The sequence below is a fragment of the Nymphalis io genome, chromosome 15, assembly GCF_905147045.1.
Source record: "Nymphalis io chromosome 15, ilAglIoxx1.1, whole genome shotgun sequence".
Classification (NCBI taxonomy): domain Eukaryota; kingdom Metazoa; phylum Arthropoda; class Insecta; order Lepidoptera; family Nymphalidae; genus Nymphalis; species Nymphalis io.
In genome coordinates this window covers 2,108,592-2,122,656 of record NC_065902.1, presented here as the reverse complement: position 1 = coordinate 2,122,656, position 14,065 = coordinate 2,108,592, and the positions used below count along the sequence as shown (strand labels likewise).

The window sequence follows — 14,065 nt, the reverse complement described above, 5'->3', positions numbered from 1 at the left end:
TGTTACTTTGATTCGTTAATTGAATATGAAAATTATGTTACTAAGTCCACGAAAATAATTTGCTAAATAAATAAATTAAATAATAAATTCATAGTCTAGTCGTATATCAATAGCATCAATGCAATACATATCTTAGTCGATAGACCAGTGTAAGAAGTGACTAAGCCAATATAAGTACTTGGTAAAAGGTAAACACAAGGCCGGGAAAGAACACCTGAGTCTTCATATGCTTAAAATTCATGATGCGATCATCCGTGTTAACATTACGAGGAAAAATGCGTGTATCAGAAAATATCTACCATATGTTTCATTCACCAATACGTATTTGAACAGCGTTGTGTAATAAGCCCCAGTGTTTCCCTCGAGAGGAGGGGAGGTCATTACCCAACAGACATTTATAAGAACCTTTATAGACTGTTACTTTCCCTTTATAATAGAAGGTTAACTATCCCAGTAGAGCAATTAAATTGAGCATTTTTAGAACTTTTTATAGTACTAATGATCGATCATCCATAAAGATGAAGAAGATTAACAACCATTAAGTGAAAAATTAGTTCAACGAAGTTCTTATTAAAAAAAAAGTTTTTTTTAATTACCTCCATACCGCTGAATTTGTTGTCCTTGCATATTTCACGAGATAAACGAGCAACACGGCATTTATTTGTTGATATATTGATATCCTCTTGAACAGGTCTTCCTTCTTCAGATTTCTGGAATATTTTTTGGCAAAAAATATAATTTTTAATTTTGGTAAATTAACTTCGTCGTTGATATATAATTTGAAGATATATCCTAATTGCTATCAAGTATGTATGATGTATTAGAATCGACATTTCTCTGGACGTAACAAAAAAAAAATCTCAAGGTCGAATATGAGTTTAACGTGTTTATATGCAACATTTACAATGTTTCCGACACAAATAAGCTTCTGCTACATAATCGCGATTATTTTTTTACATTATATAGTGATTATGCTTTTAGTATTTAAATATTAAAAAACTCTACTTGCCGTCAGAATACAGAGTACAACCGAAAAGACGGTACAAACCAATAATAAAAAATAAAAAACAATATGAAATATTGCAAATACTTACGATATGCTCAGAATATCCTCTCTAAAATGGCTGCGTGAAATTTCAATGGGCATATTGAATAATCTATGTAAGATTTAAGTATATTTGAGCGTATTAAACAAAGAATGCCACTATCCAAAATAGGAAGCATTAGCTTCGTTAAAATCATTATTCATGCCACATACATATATAAAGTCGAGATGGCCTAGTGGTAAGAACGCGTGAATCTTAACCGATGAACGTGGGTTCAAACCCGGGCAAGCACCTCTGAATTTACATGTGCTTACTTTCTGTTTATAATTCATCTCGTGCTTTTCGGTGAAGGAAAACATCGTGAGGAAACCTGCATGTGTCTAATTTCATCGAAATTCTGCCACATGTGTATTCCACCAACCCGCACTGGAGCAGCGTGGTGGAATAAGCTCCAAACCTTCTCCTCAAAAAAAAAAAAAAAGGGAGAGGAGGCCTTAGCCCAGCAGTGGGACATTTACAGGCTGTTACTGCCACATATATCCTATTCACAAATCGTGGTTTAGTAGTTTTTACGTAACTAGCGAAGAAACAAACAAACAAAAGTTGAGTTATCTTCTATGTCAAATAACGTATATTAAACAGATGGAAAAAATATTTTTTGTAAAACACGAGTGTTTTTTTTTAAGATTAATTCGTCTCAATTAAATGTAAAATAAAATATAGTCTAATTACTTTAATATAACTTTTTTTCTGTTATCCTTAATTTTTTTTTACATACTCATAATTATGTTAAGTTTTTTAATTAAATTCCTATTGTCTAAAATTATTCATTAATTGTATCATACGTTAACTCTAATTTTATTTCACTATGTACAAGTTTGTATGAACTCTAAAGTAATAAATATCTTCATTTAAATTTTAACTATCTGCTAAAACCAGGTGATTAAAAAAAGTTGATTATTTTGTTGAATTTAAATAAATTGTAATTATCATATTGAAGCTGACTCATATTCAATTACCTATATACTAAAATTAACTCTATTATATAAAATCTAGAGCATAATTTACTATGAAAACAAATAAATACAAACGTATATCTCTGGATATTAATTGGACCGCGTTGTGCAAAAATGTTCCAACCTCCATTTATAAAAGTTATTAAAATTCAAAAGAGAAAACCATTTCTAATGTGATTTTTAAAATAATTCTGTTAAATAATATTATGCATATTATTACTTCAAAAATCTAATTATCATTCTCGTTTAAATATTCGTAACTTTTATTTGTGCTCCTGCACATTTGTACACAGCACGGTCCAATTTAATGTTATAAAGTTATCTCTTCTACTAAATATAAAATAATAATTAATCACTTAGTCGTTTCGCACTAGCTACTTCTAAAGATGACTTCCAACGGTGCGTATTATACGGACGAACGCCGACCAGCACGTACCGACGTACCGTGGGAAAAGTATCGCAGGCAAATCCGTAGCGGTGTTTCGGACCCGCAATGAGTCGGTAACTTCAAAGCTGCGATGCGAGAGCCGTAGCGGCAGGATACGTTCTCTTTTCATTTTGCATTATGGAATGACACAATGGCTTCGAATCTCAAGACTGACACGCACCGTTGGAAGAGCCTCGGTGCGGTCCGAGGCTGTCCGTGTTCATCGGCCATGCGTGAGTAAACCGCAGAATCACGCACTGTGGGAAGCCGGCGTATTAAGTTTTTAAGTTGTAAATGAGAATATTTAAAGCCCAAACTTAATAATATAAATTTCTGCAGTTGGTTAAAAATATAAACGGCATGCATTTAATTGTTTTTACTCGTTAACAATTTATTTTAATGTACGTAAGACAGGTTGTAATATATTATGTTATGTCGTAATTTTAGATTAATTATTAACCTTGATACGGCAAGGTTTCAAAAATTTGATTATTTGGTATATATTTATTACTCAATAAACAACTAATACACTTTTAAGCATATACGTCCTGAGAAACCAGAGTATATATTATCCGTGCAGAAAATCTAGCCATCGCGATGTAGAAATTCGATGTTTCGAGACAGCGCTATCTAGTGTAACTTATAGGAGTAATGTTGAAATACATGTGGCGCCGTGTGACAATTTTATTGCAGCTTAATTTTGGCTGTTATATTATTAAACTATAATGTACAAAATGTTTTATTTGAAGTAATGCGTGGATTATATTTTCTTCTTTTTTGAATGAATATCGATAGTTATCAATATTTATATAATGCGTACAGCGTTTATGCGTTTATTAAATTGTTTTGTTATTAATTTAAGATTAAAAAAGTATATGAAAACAAATATCGAAAACTTATTATATTTAATTCTTTCTTCATGCTAAGATTTCGTACTAGTTCATGTATAATTCTTTTTTCGAAGTTTTTAAAACTATATGATATATTATTATTGTATATCTACAGATGTACTTTTGTTCTTTTGTTTTATCATTTCTATAAAATAATTTACGTTATTTTAATGTGCCTGCTGTTATTTCCAGGCAGCAGCATAATACAAATTTTAGGATTGCGAATTGATGACAATTTGATGTTTATAATATTGAAAATCTTTTTTTTTTTTTTGTTAAAGGTAGGTGGACTGGCAAATGAGCCACCTGATGGTAAATGGTCACCGCCCATAGATTCCGAACTGCCAAACAGCAATACTTAGTGTTTATTTATTTTTATTTTATTTATTTTAAGGACCACTAGTAGCTACTACATGTTTTAATGACAAATGTAAAACAATTTAGTGAAAATAGCTAACATGTGAAGCTTTTTAAAGTAGCCACAACAATTACAATATTTGTTTTAAAAATACATTAACACATAATTATAGCAACATGAGTAGAAAGATTAAAAAAAAAAAAAAAGTCCAAATTGGTACAAATTAAAGATCATAAAAAAATAAACATGCACTTAATAAAATTAAAATTAATAACACAAATAGTTTGAAATTGATATAGGTACAAATTAAAATTAAATAATTCATTAAATTCATGCAAAGTTTACGTTACAAAAAAATTACTAAAAATATACTAATTAATACAAAATAAAATTAAGATAACATTATTTATTATTTATTTATTTATTTATTATTTATTTGCATCTCTCAACAATTCTAGCGCCCGTTTACGATAAATCATGGCAGAGTCATTGAAAATATCTAGATCTTGACAAAAACCATTGTACAACCGTGACGATCTAGGCATTGGTGCATTACATCCTAATTTCGTTTTTGATATTCTGACATCAAAAGTGCCCAGAAAACTACGAACATTGCGCCCTGGAATACGATAGTATATCTTTTCAAGTAAGTAAGTAGTGTTGCTGTGTTCTGGTTAAAAAGGTGAGAGAGTCAGTAAAACTGCAGGCACAAGGGACATTACGTCTTAATTCTCAAGACTAGTGGCGTGATAATGTAAGGAATGGTTAATATTTCTAACAGCGTCAACGTTTATGGGCTAGGGCCCACCTGACGCCCGCCTTCGTGTTTAAAAAATAAATAAAAACCTCACAAAAGAACCGACAACTTTTGAATAATTGAGTCGAAATAAGATTAATATATCAAAATCAAATTTCGGTTATTAATATGGAATGAGTGAAAAAAACGCCGAGATAGCCTAGTGGTTAGAACGCGTGAATCTTAACCGATGATCGTGGGTTCAAGCCCGGGCAAGCATCACTGAATTTTCATGTGCTTAATTTGTGTTTATAATTCATCCCGTGCTTGACGGTGAAGGAAAACGTCATGAGGAAACCTGCATGTGTCTGATTTTATTGAAATTCTGCCACATGTTATTCTACCAACCCGTATTGGAGCAGCGTGTGGAATAAGCTAAGGACCTTCTCCTCAAAAGGGGGAGGAGGCCTTAGCCAAGCAGTGGGACATTAACAGGCTGTCAAATGTTAGTCAGCAGATTAGATATTTCTTGCAGAGACTAAACAATAGCTCAAAAATATATTTTTGAATACTGTATCTATTTTGCATAACTCCGCCCATGTGAGCTACAAAATAATTTATTTATTTATTTTATTTATACTTTATTATACACCACAAAGATTAAAAAAACACAAAAAAAAATGAAAAAAGACTATGTTATGCAAATGTGAATCTAAGTAATTCAGTAAGTAATCTAAGTAAGCTCAGAGAATTGCACGGCTGTTGAAACGTTATAATATTAAATATATAAATACACCATTATGTATTTAGTGTCTTAATATTAATTAATTTACTGGTGGTAGGGCTTTGTGCAAGCTCGTCTGGGTAGGTACCACCCACTCATCAGATATTCTACCGCAAAACAGCAATACTTGATATTGTTGTGTTCCGGTTTGAAGGGTGAGTGAGCCAGTATAATTACAGGCACAAGGGACATAAAATCTTAGTTCCCAAGGTTGGTGGCGCATTGGATATGTAAGCGATGGTTGACATTTCTTACAATGCCAATGTCTAAGAGCGTTGGTGACCACTTACCATCAGGTGGCCCATATGCTCGTCCGCCTTCCTATTCTATAAAAAAAAAAAAAAAAAAAAAAAAAAAAAAAAAAAAAAAAAAAAAAAAAAAAAAATATATATATATATAATATATCATAACATATTGCAAACAATACATAAATATCATATAATAATAAAGAGATAATAATTTCCGAGTGTCTGGATGAGATATGCATTGCTTATATAATGCTGCAAAAAGATGCAAGTCGTTTCGGTTACATATTTATAAAAAAAAATTATAAATAATTTTATATAAAATAGGAATGCATATATGAATTCGAATTTCGAATATATTTTGATACGCTCATTTCTATTTTTAATTCATAACATAAAGGCTAAGTACTCACGAAGCGGTTTTAAACTGCGCCCCCGCAATTTTGGGCCTGCGGTTTCTGTAAAATGCAGAATGCAGATATGATAAAAAAATTGAATACGTTTTACGCCACGTTTTCGAGCTCAACGCCGTTGCCGCTTTGACGGGCCTCGCCCGCGCGCTTGGCGGGCGTCGCACTTACAGAAATCTTCGCCGTTTTGTATAATTGTTCGTTTACGATAATCGCCTGCCTAGTTTGCGGGCGATAAACGCAACCGCGATGTTCGCGTTAACCGAATAGAATTCCGATCTCGTGAGCTTAGAAATAAAACAGCTATTCTGCCACCGCGGCGGGTAAAAACCGCTCGGTAAGTTTTTAGCCTAAAATTCGTTCATAGCTACAAAATCAACAAAAGAAAACAAAATCAGTGTATAATCAATATATTTATACGTATAAATATGTATCCAAAAGGACTAGAAAAAACGTCTAATTAAATTAGCCACATCGGCCACGGCAGCCATTTCAGCCACACAAGGAGACTTTTTTCAACGCTAAAAAAAAGCGTTATGCTTTTTCCCCACGGAAACAGCGGGAAGGGGTATGTGGGCTCACCGGTGTCCAAGGCACCGAGTGCACCCCGAACATTGGAATACCCACTAAAAAACTAGCGGTACCCTTTCCGTCTTAACGAGGAGCGCCACGGGATCGCTTTTGCATGCTACCGTGACGAAACTCAAGGGAGACTGACCAACTGACGATATATTAAAGTGAAAAACACAGATGTGTGCACAAATACAGATGCACTCTCATAATCCAATGGGACAGCAAATCCGACACAACCGGAAAGAGTGCAAGCGTAGGACCAAATGCTTTACGTACTTTACGTTACAAACTCGAGCACAAACATACATAAATAAACTACAAAAAATATAAGTGTACTTTACACTGTCAATGCGTCCCCAACCAAACGTACTAAGTCATTTAACTTTGAATTACATAACTCATTTACCATTTAAAACGGAACTGAACAATACAATATATTTATAGTATTGATTTTTTTATAACACCAATGCGCCAGCAACCTTGGGATCTTAGATATTATGCCCCGTGTGCCTGCAATAACACTCATTCACTTCTCAAACAGCATATTTAGTATTGAAAGGTATGCTGTGTGGCAGTAAAATATCTGATGAATGAGCGTTACCTGCCCAGACTTGCAAGCCAGCCAAGCCAGTAGGAGCTTGCACCGGACCCTACCTACAAGTAAACATTATGAGTCAGATGATAACAAAATCCGTGTAAAAAATTAAATTTAATTAAATATTTCACATTTCTAAATAGCGCAGGCCAGATATTAGTTAGTAGGCATATAATAAAGTATAGAAAATCATTTTTAAAGCTGAACAAATTAATTAAAGTTACATGAACATTAGAAAGCAACTCCCGATAGTATTTCGAGCGTCAACAAGTATAACAAAACTTTATTGTAACTACGTTGCATTTGCAATTCGGCTTAGTTTTGAATAATAGTCGAACTTGGGTTATCTTTAAATAGGAATCCAATTGTTAAACTGCTACTAAAACGGAATCGATTGGCTAACTTTCCAAATTAGTGGAAGCCGTTTCCACATCACAATCGTTTGATGTAAAACTATTTTCCTGACTCACTTATAATATAAAAAGCATTGCTATTTTGTAAGAACTCACATTACTCGCCCGTGAAATGTTGATAACCGACTTATACTGATATACAATTTTGATGCGTGTATTCTTGAAATGTAATAATTATTATGGTCAATGTCGCATATCCCACTCTGATATTTTACGATCGTTTTCTGCGTAATGTTTCGAGTTTGTTCTTACAGAATAGCCCAACAGACTCGCAAATGTTAAAAGAAAAAGAACCGTATAAGTTCTGACGTCGAGACTGCTTTAACAATATTGATTCTGTGTACGTTTGTATAAATTGAATTGGTATGGCTTGAAGTCACTATACTGCTTACAAATGTAAGTTCAGCTAAGTGTTCTGTTAAATGAATAAAAAGTTAAATGGAAGTAAATTTTCTCTAAGGAATATGTAATAGAGTTCCATTGTATTTAAAACAATTGGTTCAATTATCTTGGTTGTATAAAAAGTTTTACTTTTCGCTGTTTAGTAATTCTCAGTAATAACTTGGAATTGGTAGTGTTACATCCTGATCTCTAATCTGGGTGCTCTCTGTTCTCAGGATGTCAATCTGACATCATGTCGGAGTGACATCTCCTGTACTAGCCCTTGAGCTTCTTCAGGAGGACTTTATCACACAAAAATGCTCTTACATGATGATGATGATCTCGTGAACAATTACGGTGACGGCTATTCTCAATTATGATTAGCTAAATGCGCAGGAGATAGTATACAACACAATATTGAGCATAAATACAAGTACACACTCGATTTCTTCTCGCTCATACTCCAATTTGCCAATTCAAACCACACACTGCTACTAAGAATTTTCCAATAGAAAAATCATTTACTCTGTATTAACCCTACCTTGTGCTTGAAACCAGTACCTCGAGATTTGCAGTCTTAAAAGCTCAAAAATATTAACGTCGAGTTAAAACAATGGAAATGTACAAATCGACTCACTATAACGCTAGCTTGAAGGAGTTCGGGACGTGAAACGTAGACTCCTCGTCTAACCAGCGATCCGTTATTGAAAATGTCCTTTGTAGTACTGTCCTGAAACAAATAAAAATTATATAGACCAAGTATTATTTCATAAAATTAAAATCTAAAACCCAAACATAAAAACACGAAATATTATTTGTTAAAATATCAATTATAATATTTCCGAACGTAATGAGACTTACGGCGGTTATCTCTTGCATGATATGGCCGCCATTTTGAATTATTATGATAACGTCATACCCTATGACAGGGGGTACTCTGACAAAGGTAAGACTGACCCCTTATTCGTCATATAACCAAATTTATAAAATTACATACATACAACCACAGACTGATCCATTAAATCATCCTTCATTTTGTTTTTAATTATAGCAGATTATAAGGGTAAATACATAATATCCTGTGTTTTGAAGTTAGTTAAAAAAACAAGCTTATTGTTTAAACAACATGGCATACACATGTTGTAATAATCTATGAGGAGAGAAATCCTGCAACTTTCACTTTGAACAAATACTTTGAAATACGATGAAAATACATGACATATCAAATCCATCAAAACAACATAAGAAAGTCAATATTAAATAAAAAATTTATGTCAAGGACATAAAACGACGTCTTAAAATTATCTTTCTTGATTAATAATTTTTCAAATGGTTTTAAATTTCGAATTACAAAAACAAAAAACGTAAGGAATGTTATGATATTCGCAGTCAAAAATCATTTTGTTTAGGCATTTTTATAGATAAAAAAGAATTTTTTCAATTATTTTCATTCCATTTTTGTAAAAATAAAAATATTTCTGCAAAGCTTTACTTAAAAATATAAAAATAATCTGTATTTATTCTAACACTTATATAAGTGTTGTATATACAAACTATAAGTAGTAAGAGATAAAATTATTAAAAACTAAAATTAAAAAACAAATGATGAAAATCATTATTACACATATTAAAATAGATAGAATTTTGTGATGTTTTTGTGCCCTTCGATAATTTGCCTGCATGTTTATTAACAGGCAACATTGACAATCTACGTTTCAGGAAATTATGGATCGTTTTATGACAACACCATATAGTTACATATTTGACTATTTTATCAGTCCGACTCACTCACATTTTGTGACTTGTGTAAATTTAAACACATATATTATTCATTCATTATATATATTGACTCGATAATATTAACTTAGTCTAATTATTCTTGAATTGATTGTTAAAATGTCTCATCATCCAAAAGGTAATGTGATACGATCAACGATTTCTGGGATTGAGTGCTACGCTACGTCATTCGTAGCCCGAAATGGTTCAAATATTAAGAGTCTAGAAAGCCACGCCTGATGATACTGCAAGCTAGAGCCAACAGTACACACTTTTTGATTTATTGCAAAATTCATTACAATAAAATAAACAGCAACTGGTAAAAAGGAACCAACCTTTAAAATAGCTCAAACATTACTTTTTCTTCCTAAATTTGTATGCTACTCATATTAATGACAGATAAATAATATAATCGCTCCGTAGAAAATGTTATGGTCAAATATGAATAACTGTACTACGCATGCTGATTATAATGACGTAATGATACGACATAAGTACAAAATACACTCATAAACCACAAACATACAAAGTTTTCCTGTATCCAAATTGGGACACATAATACACGTGAATCGAATCGAGAGTTGAATACGAGTTCCGTATTTCAAGAGTGCCTGATTTGTGCTCACTTAACTTGTGATCAAGTAATAAGGAAAACTTTCTAAAGAAAGTTGTATATGGGAGCAACTTCGAGACGTAATTAGATAACAATATACAAACCCGCAGGCTCTAATTCATCTTATATCTTTAAAATAGCCCTAAATATAATAATTATACGGGTGGTTAATCTAATGTTGATATTTCTAATGTGTGTTTCAAAGATGGACTTATCAGTTAACAGCCTGTGAATGTCCCACCGTTATCCCATTTGAGGAGAAGGTTTGGAGCTTAGTCCACCACGCTGTTCCAATGCGGGTTGGTGGAATACACGTGTGGCAGACTTTCAGTGAACAACCAGGTTTCCTCACGACGTTTTCCTTCACCGTCAAGCACGAGATGAATTATAATCACAAATTAAGCACATGAAAATTCATTGGTTCTTGCCCGGGTTTGAACCCACGATTATCTTTAAGATTCACGTGTTCTTACCACTGGGCCACCTCAGCAACATGGACTTATACGTTTACGTTAATAATTTTGAAATAAATCATCATATATTATTAAAAAAATCCCCGTCACATCTATCTGTCTGAACACGATAAACTCAAAAACTACCAAACCGATTTTCATTCAGGCTTACCCAATAGACGGAGTGATTCATGACGTAGGTTTATGTATATTATTTATTAAGGTTTTGGCTAAATTGACTGAAACATGAGGATTTCTGAGGTTATCGGAGAAAATATACCAACTGGGAGTCCTACAGCGATAGATTTATTTAGATTATTTTTAAGATTATTATTAAGATATATTTTTTAAATGTTGATCCATATTTTTTCCGTGCAAAACCAGGAAGGGTAGTTTGAATCCAACAACAATATGCGATTGTAAATATCCCTGAAAACGTTGTAATCTTTTAAAAGTTATCGCGAAATAGCAATACTTTTTATTGATGTGTTCCAATTTCAATGTTTACTGAGCGATTTCATGCAAAAATGACATAGCAGCCTATAGTAGTTGACGGTATAAAAATCGATTTATTTTTATTATAGCGTTAAACATTTTTTTTTATATATACAATAGGAAGGTGGACGAGCATATGGGCCACCTGATGGTAAGTGGTCACCAAACGCCCTTAGACATTGTCATTGTAAGAAATGTCAACCATCGCTTACATAGCCAATGCGCCACCAACCTTGGGAACTAAGATTTTATGTCCCTTGTGCCTGTAATTACACTGGCTCACTCATCCTTCAAACCGGAACACAACAATAACAAGTACTGCTGTTTTGCGGTAGAATATCTGATGTGTGGGTGGTATCTACCCAGACGAGCTTGCACAAAGCTCTACCACAAGTGAATTTTCTCCATAACAATTCAAATGATCCATTTTCTATATAACAAAAGTGGTCAGCACTTATCAAAAGATTTATGCATCTCGCATTTGCTTACTTACTTACTTGCCTTATTAAAATAAATAAAAAAGGAAGTAACATCATTAGAAGTCCTAGTTTCGGTAATGGTGGAACTTACCGTATCTTCTTATTTATTTTTATTTTATTTTTTTTTATTTTTTTTTAATATATTATTTTTTTTATTATCTATCTATACTAATATTATAAAGAGAAGAGACATGAATTTTTATACGTTTATTTTTAATAGATAAACTCGAAATCAACTAAACCGATTTTAAAAATTCTTTAACTTGTAGAAAGCTACACTCTCAACGCCTAACATAGACTACATTTTATTTAAAAAAATTGAAATCCGTACAAAAAATGCAGTAATGTTATCCAAGGTATCAATTTTTTCCCTTTAAAAGTTATTATTGGCATAAAAATGACAATTGTTTAACCTTACAGAAGTCGGGGTAGGCTGCTAGTATTTAATAATGTATTACTTATTATATATATTTGTTTAAAAATTGAATTAGTTACTACCTTTTGTTTCTGTTTTTGTTTTTGTTATTTATTTAAATATTTCTATCATTCCCAAATATAAGTTTGGGAATGGTGTGTTCTCTTGTAATCGGTTGTGCATTGTTAGTTTTAAGTTAATGTAAAAAGTGTTTTAAATGTGTGTTATGTACAACTGCTGGAGATCCAAATAAGTAAATATCTAATGCGGATACAATAAATCTTACTATTGCTTGCGGAAATATCCTGCTATTGCAATTTCAATGGTTAGAACATAATAATACTGATTATTATCAAAACACCTGCAGTATTTCACAACTCGCTCGCTTTCGTTCCATACGAAAAGTAAAGAGTAAATACTCTTTAAAATATTTTTGATAAATACAAAATATTATTGTATTATAGTTTTATATATTGAAAGAAATGGCTTCTGCCGAGTTTTTTGTATCTTTGCACTTCATTATGTCTTGTAACGTGACAATTTCTTGAGGATATATTTTTTTAAATTGACTGGCAGCAAAGGATCTAAGCTCTTTTATGTTTGACGGTAAAAAATATTGAATTTTATTTATATTTATTGTAGAAGAAGAATAAAAAAAAACATTTCTTTTTAGACATATCGTAATAATTAAATAATGTACAGCCGTATAATAAAATCCACAGATAATTGCCCTGTCCTGGGTTGCTTAAAAGTATTTTTAATTATAAAAATAAAATAAAATACAAATTTGAACTGATCATTATGGTTCTAAACATACAGCCTCGTAATATACAGACAAATAGCAAATAAGTCACGGTTAGTAAAAGGATAATCTTTGGGCATCAAACAGTAATCATTAGCTTTCACACTCGACCTCATTCCCGTAGCAATTTTTCTAATTTCACAAAATATTTAAAATTTTCAAAGTAAAAATAAAGTAAATCGGCACCCAAATAAAGCCAGTTTTTTTATATTTGCTATGTAAAATGAATGCCCCGCAATTGTTAGTATATTAAGTGTAGTGACTGACTCGTTGTTCTAGAGATTTCAGACCCAGTGGTCCTGGGTCAAATCCCAGGCTGGGCAAAGTTATTGAGTTTTTCTGTCGAAAATTCTCAATAGCAGCCCGGAGTCTGGAAGTTGGAAGTGAGTACACTCCCGTACCTCGGAAAGCCCGTAAGGCCGTTGGTCATGCGCCTGAACTCTTTCCGGTCGTGTCGGATTTGCCGTCCCATCGGGTTATGAGAGTTAGGGAATAGAAAGTGCACCTGTGTTTGGCCCACACTGGTGCACTATAATATCTCCTGCGCAGTTGGCTAATCTCTTTTGAAATTGAGTAGTACTCAATTAACGTTTGCAGTGCCTAACAAAATATTACGCAAAGCTATTTGTATCACTATTATTAATGTAATTTATATAAAATAAATAGTTAGTTATTACTTAGTTTTGCGAGTGTATGTTATAAAATAAATAAAAGTTTGTTTTACTTAAGCTTATTAGTCTAGTTATTATTTCCAATACAATACCAGATATCCAAACGGCATAAAGTTTATCTAACTTTACTTCTAAACTAGGGTAATAAAAAGAGGCTTAAATCTATGGCTATACCTTTCACTTAACGATCATTGTGTAATAAAACGAAGACCGCTAAGGCTTTGTGCAGGCCATTTGAGCCTAGACAATAGATAACTACCACTATACAATAATACTTAGTATTATTGTTTTTCAGCAGAACACGTAACTTATTTTATAGCGCACAAGATAATGTCTTTAAAGGTTGTTAAGTTATTAGCGCACTAGTAAAAACTAAGTAACAAGTAACTGCTTGTAATTGATATCCATCTACGAGAATGTTCGAAGTATCTCTAATGGATACACATGTTGAAGAATTCAGGATCCGGAACAAATTGGAGGAGGAGTAA

At 32.5% G+C, this 14,065-nt stretch overlaps 1 protein-coding gene across 1 annotated transcript in view; it reads right to left on the bottom strand.

The window, feature by feature from the left end:
- The window catches only part of LOC126773591 (adenylate cyclase, germination specific-like), a 114,597-nt gene that overhangs the window by 15,309 nt on the left and 85,223 nt on the right, over positions 1–14,065 (bottom strand). The window contains exons 5-7 of the mRNA XM_050494562.1: positions 8,512–8,604; positions 1,095–1,124; positions 597–710 (exon numbers count right to left, since the gene is read on the bottom strand). Coding sequence (XP_050350519.1) covers positions 597–710; positions 1,095–1,124; positions 8,512–8,604 — 237 coding nt within the window. The remainder of the gene's footprint in view (positions 1–596; positions 711–1,094; positions 1,125–8,511; positions 8,605–14,065) is intronic.